The 14,088-nt window shown below is 39.6% G+C and overlaps 1 protein-coding gene across 2 annotated transcripts; it reads right to left on the bottom strand.

Annotated features, from left to right (window-relative positions):
• Positions 1–3,887: 3,887 nt before the first annotated feature.
• Positions 3,888–12,656, bottom strand: LOC111331492 (putative skeletal organic matrix protein 5). 2 transcript variants are annotated; one of them, XM_022936618.2, is made up of 7 exons: positions 12,295–12,656; positions 11,262–11,357; positions 9,527–9,595; positions 8,824–8,938; positions 7,260–7,308; positions 6,518–6,650; positions 3,888–6,246 (listed from the first exon to the last, which is right to left on the bottom strand). In XM_022936618.2, exons 1-7 carry the CDS (start codon positions 12,298–12,300, stop codon positions 5,728–5,730), a joined length of 987 nt encoding a protein of 328 aa, XP_022792353.2. In that variant the 5' UTR covers positions 12,301–12,656; the 3' UTR covers positions 3,888–5,727. The 2 variants fall into 2 exon arrangements, with proteins under 2 accessions (XP_022792353.2, XP_088597423.1); XM_088741297.1 differs by lacking the exon at positions 11,262–11,357 and having other exon boundaries at positions 12,295–12,652.
• Between the last annotated feature and the right edge of the window lie 1,432 nt (positions 12,657–14,088).

Raw genomic sequence — 14,088 nt, 5'->3', positions numbered from 1 at the left:
ACGTGACTACAAATTCCTATCCTTCCCACAGATTGACTTGGAAATGAGGCTATAGTAATAAAAGATGGCGCGGATGTCAAATTTCATCAAATTTCGATTATTCCTTTCATACTTTTAATCCACTTAAAACGCGTTCCGGCTAAATCGGACCATGCCTTACGTATACATATTCTGGACTGAGTGCAAAGGGCGTAGCTTAGTGGTAACTGTTCGTGACTTTTTGACGCACAGTCTTACGTGCATCATGACAAAGGCATTAAACGGAATACGACGCCGGTATGTCATTCATTTCACAACCAAATTCACCGGAAGCAAGTTCAGATAAGATAAGCTATTAATTTCAGGGTTGGTAAACCTCAATTGCTATCTAAATAGCCTGCGATATATTTGGTAAAATTAGCCAATTAGTTACTTTATACTTTTAATCATTTTCCAACATCGGTGTTTTTTTTTTTTTTTTTTTCCTTTTTTTTTTTTGTCCGAGCTGTTATAAATTTACAGTGAGTGAACTTCGTGATTTAGCGTACGGAAAACCAAACGTAAGCACAAAGAAAAACTGGGGAATGAATCAGATCTAAATCTTTTAAAATGACTTCCTGCTTAGGATCGCTCAAGAGGCCTCATTTATTCGGGATTTACATGCGTCAGGGGCGTAAAAATTTGTCGAAAACGCCCTAACAAAAGTCGTCCTGCTTAAACAGCGTCTCGAACGCCATTAGCAAACGAAGCCAAACAGTAGGCGGTTTGATCGATTTGCGCAGTGCGATTTTAATTTACTTCTTCCTCTTCCCAGCATTTTGTTAACTGTTTTCGATAGATCATGTACGGTCAAATAGAGGCGATATCTTCCTTTCAGTTATTTGTTGTTTCCTTCAGATGCACCCGTTTCTCTGGATCGTCCCAGCCTTTGATTATTACGATTTTTCATGAAGATGAATAGGTCTAGATAAAATGTTGACCAATCAGAGCGCGCGCTTTACTTTGGTTATGTTATAATGTATGTTAGTTTGAGGTTCACAAAAGATGACTCAAAACATTGAATTATTTCTGAATTACCAGTGATTCTATGAACGCAGTGTCTTAGCTGGTCAATTCTGGAAAATTCTAATCAGTGTGTCTTCCTGATTCACATTTTCTTTTTCTTCCGATTCACTTCATTCCATTTTTTTTTTTCATTTCAAAACTGAATCCGTGACCCATATCAGATATAACACTTTTCTATCGACCAAAAACACTCAATGAATATTTCCACCGATATCAACTTTTATCGAACGGAAATACACTCCACTCTGACCTGAAATCGAGTATTGATTCCTTGTGGGCAACAAATGATATTTCTCTCTACTTGACCTTAATATTTGCTTTGTCAAGCAGTTGTTAAATGAGGGCTCTCGATCCCGAAAAACTATGATTAACTAACAGGAGAAAATAACGTCCCATTCATTTTCTCTCGGAAATAGTGACCATCTGAGTTGAGCATTCTCAGAAAATCTGCTAATCCTTTTATCCTCAAGTTGATTTTGAAGAATATTCAAAAACATTTCACTGACTCGTTTGACTAAAATTAAAAAAAATAAAAATAAAAAGTAAAAAACAAAATTAAAATAAGATAAAATGAAGAACTCATTGGTTTCACGTCTCGGTTTGCGTAAGTTTCTCTCTGCAGTTTTGTTTAAGTAGACGTGGACAGTAAGTCTCTCCATCTCACGGGAAAAATTCCTTCTTCCTTTTTGGCGCTGCTATGTTGCTGTGTACTTTTGTTTTCTTTTTCTTTTTCGTTTTTTTTTTTTCATTCTTGTTTTTGTTTTGCTGTTTTATAAAAATATTCCATATTATGGAGTCCCAAGGGACCCAGAAAAAGAGGCCGTCCAAAGTAATCCTGCAGGAGTACTATGCAAGACGAGCTCGCTGAGAAGAACATCGCTTCGTAGGAGGGCAAAGTAAACTAACAGTAAGAGTCCATCTGGTTGACTGGATACCCTATTCTTTCCGGCAAGATGGACGACGGCGTTATCTCTAATATTAATATATCGGTATCTACGAAACCGAGGTAAATATTTGGGGCATATGCCTTCACGTGAGGCGGTTAAACCAATCGCTCTTGAGCAGAAACATTCAAAATGGATTATAACGGAGATTAAAATGCCAAGTCATTCTTCTTTATCATACCACAATATTTCACTCGGCGGGATTAGTTCAGACCATATGGAAATTCCTGTTTTACTGTTTATAAACAAGTCTGAGGGTGCCACTAGTCGAGCTGTCAATCAAACATTATAAGGGAGCATTCATTATTTATGGGAGGGTGTGGGCTGGCAAGATTTTCAGTGAGACTAAACAAAATATCCTGACCCTGCTCTACAAGAATTAAAAATGTCATAACCCCTCTCAGTAGCCGTAATTGCAAAAATAGCTAGCCCCCAACCTCGTTCCCAGGGCTTTTTCCCTTAGTTGGGGGTGGGGCGGGGGTAGAGCGGGAAAAGGCCCTGGGATCGGCCGGTCACATGATCTCTAAACACCCCTTGGACTATCAAAGCAGCTAGGTTAAAAGAAGTGAAAAATATCTTTCAAATATTTCATTTTATTGCAAAAACATCTTAACAATACAGTTCTAGAGTTTAAAATCTAAAGTTGACACAAAAATGGGTAACATAAAGGAATGACCGAGAAAGATAATCCGAGGAAGATTTTAACTATATATACAAGAACATGACAAATTGGAAGAAGGAATGCATGGAAAGTGGCACATGAAGTTGCTGCGAAAATTGATGACGCACCAGTTCTATCGGAATACATCAAGTGCCTTGAGTCGGATAAACCTGATGAAATGTTGTTTTTCAACCAAGATATTCTAAAAGAGTGTAACTCCAAGAGCACTGATCAGAAGAAAGAAGTCCCAGGGGCCTCATACATCAAGAAAATAACTGATTTCCGTAACACACATTATCAACAAGGAGAAATTTACTTAGAAATGAAACACCTCTGAGGCTTCAACCAAAGGACAACCGTGTCCAGAATGTGTGGAAAAGGTATGGATTGGTCCAGCAATGAGTCGCATTCCTAGGCCAGTTCCAGACCCGACCAAATTGCCATATTTTAAATACAAAGATGTGTTTGATTCGTATACTGAAGACGATGAAAACTCTCGCCTACCTGATGACTGGCAGCCAAGGCACAACATTAAAGTCGAATTTGAGAGAGTGAAACTAAAAATTAGTGACGAAGAAGGGATATCATCTTCTTCTACCAGATTTATTGTGGAAAAGGAGTTGGAAGAAGATTATTTGCTCCATCTACCTACATTGGAGAGGAAACGCAGTCTACGCGAAAAGGACAGAAAGGAAAAACGTCAGCAAAGAAAGGAAAAACCCTTCAATGAATATGATTGGGATATTCTCTGTCGAACCGGAATTAAACGTCCAATTAAACGTCCAAGAGCTGGAGAAGTATTTAAGACACTTTGATCTTTCTTTAAAGGAAAAAAAGATGATAAGATCTGCCGCATTTTAGCACACGTTTTTAATGACCAAGGAGAATCAATCACAGCATATATTCCTAGGAAAGAACCTGACGACGAGTCAATGTCAGTCAATGAAGAAAGCGACAGCAATGTAAGTGATAGTGAGAATAACATTCTAATTTCGTATTGCAGTAGTGATTCTTCAGAGACTAAGGAAAGTAGTCAGAAGTACATCATACCGTCGAACTCGGTCTGAACGTAGTACTGGCACATTGTTTTCTAGATACCGAGACCAGTTCGTGTATTTCTAATATTCTGTGTTTGCTGCCCCACTACGATCATAGCTTGCCAAGAATACATATCGTGCCAAAAAACTCATGGCTAGTCTATCTAATATAATTTTAAATAACTTAGAACTTAGAACATCTCATAATTGTTATCCCTTTTTATTAGTTTTTTTATTGTTAATACTATTGTAAATATTACACTCAGCTCGCCTTCACTGCAATCTTGTAATATAGTTTTTGAAATAAACATTATTATAGCTTGAAGAAGAATAGCTTTCCAGTGTATGCAAAGTTAGCTATTGTTCCCTATATCTTGTATGGCGGCTAGTAGAATGTTCTACAAACTTAAACCCAGACTTAAACCCACATTTGTAGACAATGTGTAACAACAACTTATTACACGACTCGGGCAGTCAGAGGGCCAATAACTAAAATCAACCAATCAAAATGCTCCATTGCCGGTCGATATTCTCTCAGTGTTGGACCGGGCACTGTCCCGAATGGTCCCGAATGATACCGCACTTGTGTCCCTTTAAACTTCAGTCGTATAATAAATCTCTTATTAACCAAGCCTGCTCGGGACCGTACTGGAAGAATATCGGCCCTCGGTCTCTTTTGTACGGACCTCGCTGTGCTCGGTCCGTACTGTCAAGACCTCGGGCCGATATTCTCCCAGTACGGCCCTCGCGCCTGGTTAATAAGATATATGAATTCACGATAAGAGAAGGTACGAGTTGATCAAAACAGATAACAGTTGACAGTAAGCTAGTCTTCTCCCCAGCCGTTGATTGGTTTGGTCACGCTGGTAAGGGGGAGAACGCGCGTCACGAGACCAAACAACGGCGGCAAAGGTGACCAACAGTAAGCCAATTTATAATCTCAGAAAACTATTTTCCTGCAGTGGGATATAATAGGTGTGTGCTCTTTTACATTTTGTTGAATAACTGGTAAAGTTATGATATATATAGATGGTTTTCACGTAACGTCACGAAACCTCCGGTCGCCATAATGGTGGACCGCTTTTCGCGCGAAATTTCAAAATGGCGGCCTGCCCTAGAGAGAATGATGTGCAGTTAAGCGAGAATAAATATTCCAGGATAACCTCACCTGTAACACCTTTATCCGATTATGCAAACAGGTTAGAGAATAACTTCAAACAACGTTATCTTGAGAAAATATCAGCGATCGGCATTGACCCAGTCTTGAAGGAGGGCCAGAACTTCGCGCCAGATTGTTTACCTCCGGTAGAATCGACGGACCTGCTGTTTTACCTCGTGCTGGAGACTAGCTTTTACACTAAACGGCAATTTAAAGCCTTTCGAAGCCTTCAAGCATACAACCAAATGGTATCGGGGTTCATTTCAAGTGTACAGGGCCACATCATCAACACTGAATAAATTTAACGTTTTAGCGAACGTAAGGCATTCGCAAAGAATGAATGAAGCCTTAATTTCGGTCTGGATCATTACCAAAAAGTCGGGAACGATTTTGTCTGTCCACTGTTGTGGGTGTAAGGCCGGTCTAGGAGAGTCGTGCTCGCATGCGATTCGATTTGTTTACATTTTTAGTCCACCAATATGGCGGCGTAGCGACCGTTGCTAAGCATTTGGTCACGTGAGTGAAAACGATCTATAGCATCAGATATTAAATTAAATTGCTCTCAGGGACTGGTCATTATTTTTCACCGGGGGGGGAGGGGGTTAGAGGATTTTGCCTGTCACGATAAAAGTTTCCTGATCCCTCCATGAGGTTCTGTGATATTGTAATGATCCTCTCCCTCCTCCCTCCCCTGCCTCATTGGCAGTAATTGGCAGTCAGTTTCCTAAATAGTCCCCCCTTTATACTCTGTTGGTGACAACTGATCCTCCACTGTATCCCCAAACATCCTCCACACTTCCCCCCCCCCCCCTTGGTGAAAAATAATGATTGGTCTTAGGGAATGAGTTTCCTGTTAGTAGCGAAGATCATGCATGTTCCTTGTTACTGAACAAAAATGTATCCCATGGCTTTGATGTTTTTATCCCCATTGTCTCCTCCCCACCCAGCTGCGTTTCCACAGGTATTGGAGTCATCATGTCTTCCTCCCCCACCGAAACCCAGTCTGGAATCACAAGTGTCGCAGTCATTGTTTTCGTTGCCAAGGATGCCAATTCTAACCTTGGGATGATCAGAAGATGGTGTGTGTGCATTAAACCCTTCTCTATTGCAATTCGGTTGCAACGAGGCTTCCGAACCGAGCAGCGACTTCCATGTATTGCGACCCAACGAAGTGATACGATATTCTCCATCAGCGATCAATGAGAAGAGCGATTCAGCGGTCTTATTGATAAGAATGAAGTTGATGTCATTGTTCTTCTTCATACCCAGGCAGATCTTGTTGAAGTTTGTGCTCCAGTAAGTGGGCAACTTGGACTCTTGTTCGTCAAACCCTGTCATTCCCGCAAAAGTATTCAACTCCGTCATGTTACTCCAGATCGCTGAATCATAGTGGAAAGTGTTCTGGGAAATAATGATATTATCAATTAACATTGACAACTGTTAAGAGTCTCTGGAGATAAAAATATGATTTTAAAGAAATATAGGTGGGTACCACAAGGGGACAATCAGAACTCAAAGTAAAAGCTAGCAAACTGAAAGAGGCGCGGGAAAACGCGGGTCACCATGAATGGCTTTCGCTTCATGTTGAATCTGATTGGTTTAGTGAGACAGTGGCTCAGTCCCAGATTCAGCTGAAAAATGCTCTGTTTATTTACTTGACAATTCTGTTTACCTTGGAGCCATCCATCTTCATTACCAGTGTCCAACCACCGTCTCTACACGCACCAAGACTCGTCATGTGACAGTAAACAGGGAGTGTATCTGATCCAAGGTGTAGGGGGTAAGCTCGGCTACTAATTGGGCCGCTAGGAAGATAAAAACATGATTACATGAATAAAATCATATCTGGACTTGCTGATGTTATACAAGTAGAAGAAATGAACCACACAAGGGAGATTAAAAGGAAAAAGTACAGAAAGAGAAGTTTGAAATAATTCGGGTTTCAAAGAGATTCGAACCCATGCCCCCAAGTCCCACCAACTGCGCCACGAAATATAAGGCCTAAATATTATTATAGGGTTTTGAATTCCACAAAGGAATCTGATCACAACAAACTGAGGAAAGATGAGGAAACTCATGGTCTCTTGTAAAATTTACACGAAATAAATCACTTTTTGACGGGTGAATGATGTTCAACTAAAGAAAAGATCATCGCGGGTTGACAGCAATTAAAAAAATTACAGAAAATGAACAGAGTATTGTGGAGCGGCGCTTTCATAAGTCAATCAATATCTGAACGGAGGAGAAAATGAAGGAAGATGCTTACATGAGATTACAAATGGAGAATCTTTTGACTTCTAACAGTATCTCAACAAAAGAAATCTCAAAATGTTTCCTCGAAATGCAAGTTTTTAATTATAAAGTCTGATGTGTTGAAATGATCAAATTTGGTGGCTTAAATGATCAGGACTTACATGTTTTTGTCTCTTCTGTCGTTTATTATCTCCATGCAGCGTTCAGCAGCTTATGAAAAGAGAACATTGATAACACATTCATAGAAATGTTATTTCACCTACTTGAATCACTTAATTATGATTTTGCCATCGTAAATTGAAGAACCTGAGGAAATTTAATTCAGTTCTCTTTTCTTAAAAGAGATTCTCTGAAATCTAATCACAATAAATATGGTAAACTGGATCGGAATCAGGGCCGGGTTGTTCAAAAGTAGGTTAAGATAACCCCGGGTTAGTGTGAAATTTGATTTCAGATCTGAAAGCTTTAAAAGAAAATTCAGCTTGATTCCATTTGTCTACGATTTGATGATTAAATGCCCCAAAATAAATTGGGAGAATTATCCCAAAACGGCTTTTTATCAGAGAAATAAAGAAACCTGGATTAAGATTTAACCCTGGGTTAGTGCTGATCGGCCTTCGAACAACTGGGCCCTGGTCAGTAACTTCAGAATTCTCAGTCATGAGCTGGACAATCATAAGAAATTAAAGAAATCTAACAACTTAGCTGTCGCGTACATGTACTTTCTGATAATGCTGCCTGTTGGTGCATTTTCAAATTATTCGGCAGAATGTGGATGGGAACTATTTATGAGTTTCATAGAGTGAAACTGCCACTTTCCACATTTTTCACTGGTGCGCATTGCTGGAGAGATTCAGTCCAGTGGACTAGATTCTACTTAAGAAACGAACGAGAGAAAGACCAGGGGACCTGGCAACGAACAGTTCAACGCACGCGGGAGAGTGGAGCCAGCTGAGGAGAGCTGAGAAAGAAGGCGAGGAGAGGCAGCAGAGGCGGTCTATGGCGATGGCTGCCATGCACACAATGAGAAGTGACTGACTATGCCGTAGACAGAGCTGAGCTGAAGGACAACAAGACACTGAAAGGAAAACCTGAAACGACGAGATGACACGAAAGCAAGACGAGATGAGTGTATCGCACGACGAGGTAACGAGACGACAAGACGAGATGACGAGGCGACACGACGAGATGACGAGGCGACACGACGAGATAAATGTATAGCACGACGAGGCGACAAGACGACACGACGAGATGAACATTGTTCTCCGCGAGTTGTCGCCATAGTTACCTTAAAGGATTTAGCCAATTGTCCATTGAGCAAGAAATATGGGCCAATAGTATGCTAGATACATAGACCAATCCTTACCAACCAACCAAGTGTGCAAAGAATGATCTAGCGAGGCATGCGTTCAAAGTATGGAAAAAAAATTAGAGCGATTGCAATCAACTAACTTCTAAGACTGTCCAGGGTTCTCGAACAAATTGTTTTTCCTAATCACAGAATTATGAACATAAAATTTCTGGGATCGTATTTCTTAAGTTAACACTTCCCCTTCCAAGATCTCATTAGTAATTCCCCTTACTGTCTGCCATACTGTCTCGTTCCCAGGGCCTTTCCCTCAACTAAGGGAAAAGGCCCTGGGAACGAGGTTGAGTCACTCATGGGAGTGGAAGGGTTTATTTACTTGAGCTGACATCTCAACAAACCCGTGAAACAGAACATACCTTTCTCGCATTCTTTTCCAACAAAACCTGGGGGGCACACACATTTGCATCTGCACCTCTCGTTTTCTGGATAGCAAGTCCCACCGTTCTTACAGAGGTTGAAAGAGTTGAGAACCTTCAAAAACAATGCAGTTCACTATCACTGCAAGCTTTGAATTTAAAAGTTTTCTGCTCCCCTTCCACATTTTTAGATAGGAAATCTAGACCACACTTTTTCTTTTTTCACTCTGGACCGGGTTGTTCAACAAGATTAATCTAGTACGGGGTTAGTGCAAATTTTTAACTTAGTTTTATAGTTCTGCTAAGGGATTTTTCGTTTGTAATTTTTCCCTTTAGTTTCTAGTCATATTGAGAGAAGACCCAACAACGCCTTAGCTCTTATACGCGCTCTTCTACATGAGAAATTGAAGCCAAGGTTAACTTTTAATCCTAGATTGACTTTAACCCCCTTTCCAGCAACCCGGCCCTTATGGCTAAATCAGTAATCCTACAGCCACATGCCTCCTGTCGTTCTCCGGGGACACTCCAAAACAAATCCATTACAACTTGTAAAGATAATACGAAGTAAAATCCGCGTCCACGAGCCGAAAATAGTTATAGAGCATGGTTTACCGGGTTTTCAGTCTGCATCGCGCCGACCAAAGAGAAAAATTATAATACCTGAATAAAAATAACACATAAATCGTTGGAAGTGCCCCCTTACCTTTGCACAAACACCAATGACGTCTTCTAGGGACAAACGGTTACTATTTATCTCCATGCTTTTCTCCGCCTAAAAAAAATCGGTCAATATTTTGACTTGACACTGCGCTACACAGAAAATTACATGTTAGCAAAATTGGATGAGGTTGAACATGATATTTAACAATTATTCCACGAGAACGCGTCGGATATGAGATGATAGGTAGCCAACGAGGCGCATAGCGCCGAGTTGGCTATAATCATCCCATATCCAACACGCGCGAGTGGAATAATTGTTTTATTAAAAAAAATGCCCCCAAGATATTAGACAAATCTTCTCGACTTTATTTTGTAAGAAGAAACCGGATGTTACAATGTACAGATATTAGATTATGGTATATTGGCTCATATACCATAATGGCTATGCCAATAAAATGTCTTGAGTTGCATTATCCAATGATCCAGTTTTTAATAACATGAATTATCAAAACTGAGGTCTAAGTTATCTGCCGAGACCGAGGACTGGGCAAATAACAAAGACACGAGGTTTGGTAAGTCATGATATCATGCACAAACCGACGTCAACAATTATTTTATTGTACATCTTTTGAAACAATCTGCAAAAGAAAACACTTCTTTCTGAGTTTGGAAATGTTTGAAAGCACTACACCCACGAGGCGCTTGAAAACTAAGCAGACTTAAAACTGGACACTGTAAAATAATGAAATATCCGCTGCACATGTTGGGTTATCATTTCAACTTCACGCGCTCTTGCATACGGCTCTCGACCAAGCAGAGTTTTCATAGTATGTTTAACAATGAGCTTTAAATCATTGCTGGGTGATAACGGTGTTATCATCAAAGTTAACTAATTCACTATCAAGAAGCGAAAAAAAAAAAAAAAAACCAAACAAAAACTATATGAGCTTGAGGCCGATGACCAGAGTATCGAATAATTTACCGTTCTTAGACCATGCACGGACTTAGATAGTCTCCTAAAGTCATTTATAATTAGCAAAGGAACCACAAGCATAATTAACAAGTACTTTATAAGGGAAAAAAGGTAATTAACAGGACTTGAAATTTCCGAGAACAATATCTAAAACACCTTTAACTTTTGCATCCATTTTAACATCCCTAGCGACCCTACAATCTGATTGGCCCTCAGCGATGCAATTTTTTTTTTTTTTTTTCATGAAGGGTACTAGTTTTTGCTCTTGCATGGAGTGCTCCGCTCTTTTATAGATTATCCTTATGGCTTTGTGTATTTGTACATTTAGATTTATTTCTTTTTCATCATTGCCATTAAATTGTAATAAATAAATAAATGAATAAAAGGTTTCAAGGCGTGTTTAAAGTAACCAATTAAATTACAGGAAAATGAAAGATGGAAAAATGCCTCTGAGATATTCCGTTTTGCTTTTAAATTAGATTTAACAAAAAAAGGGCTACCGTTTCCTTTTTGTACATGCCAGGTGCTGGATAGGTAAAAACAGGGACTGAACAAAAAACCTTTTCTAAGATGAGTCAATTTCGCAATTTCAAAAAGGATGCATGTGATCGAGTGGCGACGGACGCACAACTTTGGTCTGAATCAAATCGGACTCGCACTGCGCACTCGTTTCATTTGAATTCATACGTATCACTTGGGACCCAGTTGCACTCTACCCAGTTCAATTGCATTGGCACTTAACAACAGGGCGTCCACTTTTTCCACTTCAAAGCACACCCCACCTTTAAATCTGTATTTTCCTTACAAGTTTCCGCTGAAGAATTGTTATGTTTTCCTCCAAAATCCTGATCTTGTCAGCTTCAGTTGTCAGGTTTTTTGTGTTGTCCTCCAAAGCCCTAATCTTTTCGTCATCGTTAGTTATCAAATTTTTTATATTCTCCTCCAAAGCCTTAATCTTGTTGTCAGAATCATTAGTAAGGCTCTTTATGTTCTCCACAAAAGCCCTCATGTTACCAGCATCAGAGAGAGCTTCAAAAACAAAGAAAAGATTATCAGCTGCCCTGACAAAATTAGCAGCAATGTACCAGTGACTCACTGATACCAACCGATGTGGTTTTCTTTGTTTCGAAAATGATTAAGAGAAACCTTCCTATCGTGGAAATCATGCGAGGAAAAGAAAAGTAAGACGAAAGGAAGGAAGACGGTTGTGATTTTAGTCTGAATAGAGTAATATTTGCATTGCCACATAGAGGATGACAATGTTTTGAAAGCTTGGTCGGAACGATTGAGGTCCCAGATCAAACTCAGTGATTCGATTGCCCGCAAAGTATTCTTACATGATCGCGGAAATTCAACGAACTGACCTAATTGTGACTGCTGAAGGCGACCTATTTAAAAGACCACATGGTCAGGTGAAATATAAAAGTCAATCCTAGATATGTGTATTCCATATGGCCGGTTTTATAATTATTATATCTTGTAGGACTCCTGACAGATCAAAGTTCAGTTCAACAGTTTGTGTATCACAATAGAATACCACATTTGCAGATAAAACTTATTGTTAACACAGCAAAACTGATTAGAACTGGTTTCGCAACCTTTTCTTTTCTCTTTCTTTTACCCAACTATGGGCATACCGCCACTCAAGTTTTCCAAAATTCCCTTTACGTTATTCGTTGGCACAAGCAAACCTTTTTGCAATCATTACCGCTTCGAGTGTGTCCGGAATCGATTTTTTTTGTATTCATTGACAAATTTCCCATGTGTTTCTATCAAGAAGTAAATCGCCATATGTTGACTCACATTTTGACTAAAGAGAATTTCACCAAACTACTAACCTTCATTTCTGGAGCAGTCACACTTTCTGCTGCCTTTCTCGGACACCATCAGCAAACTTAGAAAAAGGGCAACAACTGAAATCAAACACGCGATGATAACCAGGCCCATATATCGCCAGTTTGGTCGCTTCACCCCGTTCGATCCACCTTCCAACGTTTCGTAAATTGTGTTCGGTGAATCAACTTCCGCTCCAACTTGGCCGTCGTCCTCTTTTGAATTATTTCTGATTTCTTTTAGATGCACTGGTTTCTGCATAGTTGGATCGTCACCGTCGTAGCCTTTGTTTATCGCAACTTTTCGAGGGGATGAATTCATCTTGATGAAGTGCGCGCCAGTGTGAGCCGATCTAAGAAATGGCATGAACCATCTGATCGTGGCTAAAATTACCCTATTTTTGGTTTTGATGTGCCCCCTAATATGCAAATGCAATTGCAATATGCAATTGTTCACACTCTGTGTTATATAATTAATGGGGTCAAGACAGGAGATCCCTCCACGGCGCATTCATGGAATATATATTTCTCTCTGCTTGACGTTGCAATTTGAATTTTTGATCAAAGATTCTTTTACGTCAGAAAAAAGTGAAATTAAAAAAACAAAAAACAAAAAAGCCAAAAAAAAATTAAAAACAAGATACTTTTAATATTTTGACATTCAAAATGCTATTAGCGAGTTCCATCTGAGTATGTACAAGCCATCTAAAAGAAATTGGAGCATTTTTATACAGAAGCAGAATACAAAAGCATCGATTCACAGCGGTTATTATTTTTTGTGCTCAAGACAACCAAACTATTTTATATTGGCCCTATTGAGTTTATAGTTTTTGAAAATTTGCCTCAGCTGTATCTACTTCACCCACTGGGAGGGAGGGGAAAGAAATGGAGTAGTCTAGTACCCAGACCCTTTCATGGTCAAGCGGTTTTCAGTTACAGTTGCACTGTAGGATCTGAGTACGAGTCTGCGAATAGCCCATTTCCGAATTACCCTTGGCCTCTTTTTCAAAACGAGGCCTGGTGCTCAACCATTCTTGTGAAAATTAAATGAGTTTAATTTGCATGTGAATGAAAACTTATTATCATATGAAAGGATGAGCACTAGGACTCGTTTTGAAAATGAGGCCATGGGTAATTTGGAAATGGGCTATTCTTAGTCGAAGGCGAGGTTCACATCCTATCCTAAGTTATCTCGGTAAACTGCTGGCAAAACTTGTTTCTTAGATTCAATGAGTAGTCTCCTTTCTTGACAGTGAATCAACCAAACGTTAGTTAATGTTCCTGTGCTGTAAGACAAAGAGAAGCAAGATAATGCGCCTTTCTAAGGCCGTCAAAGGCAAAGAAAGAATTTGGTTTCGACAAAAGTTTATCCAGGACTACACGTTGAAGCCTCGTTGGCAATCGAAGTCCTCATTGTCTTTACGAGCTTATATGTGATTTCAGGCGAATAGAAATGTAAACTTTACATGGCCTTTATTGTTCCATATTTTAGATATTGCTCAGCAGTTTGGATGAGAAGTCTCTGCACTACCAGGAGCTACTGAGCAAAATTAATTCTAGTGATCTGTATTCACTATTGCTCAAATAGTGCTTTACTGCGAAGGATCGTTCACATATATGATCTGTATAGTATTAGGTGCCAAGACATGATGAAAATAGTTTTAAGACAATTCAGTTCGAAACGATGCCGAAGTACATACGAGGTCTTTTGAAATGAGGAGTACTGAATACAACCTACGAGGATCAAGGAAACTAGCTATCCCATATGTCAATACAACCACTTATGGTCTTCACTCCTTC

This window comes from Stylophora pistillata, chromosome 12 (assembly GCF_964205215.1).
Source record: "Stylophora pistillata chromosome 12, jaStyPist1.2, whole genome shotgun sequence".
NCBI lineage: Eukaryota > Metazoa > Cnidaria > Anthozoa > Scleractinia > Pocilloporidae > Stylophora > Stylophora pistillata.
Note: the sequence above shows the minus strand (reverse complement) of the source record. Positions and strands in the feature narration are given on the sequence as shown.

Bases quoted from the DNA above. Each gene is read 5' to 3' on its own strand.
- LOC111331492 (XM_022936618.2), bottom strand. The intron at 8,939-9,526 runs GTAAGGGGGCAC...TTGTTTTTGAAG, and splicing joins TCATTGGTGTTTGTGCAAAG to GTTCTCAACTCTTTCAACCT. The intron at 6,651-7,259 runs GTAAGTCCTGAT...TTATCTTCCTAG, and splicing joins GACAGAAGAGACAAAAACAT to CGGCCCAATTAGTAGCCGAG.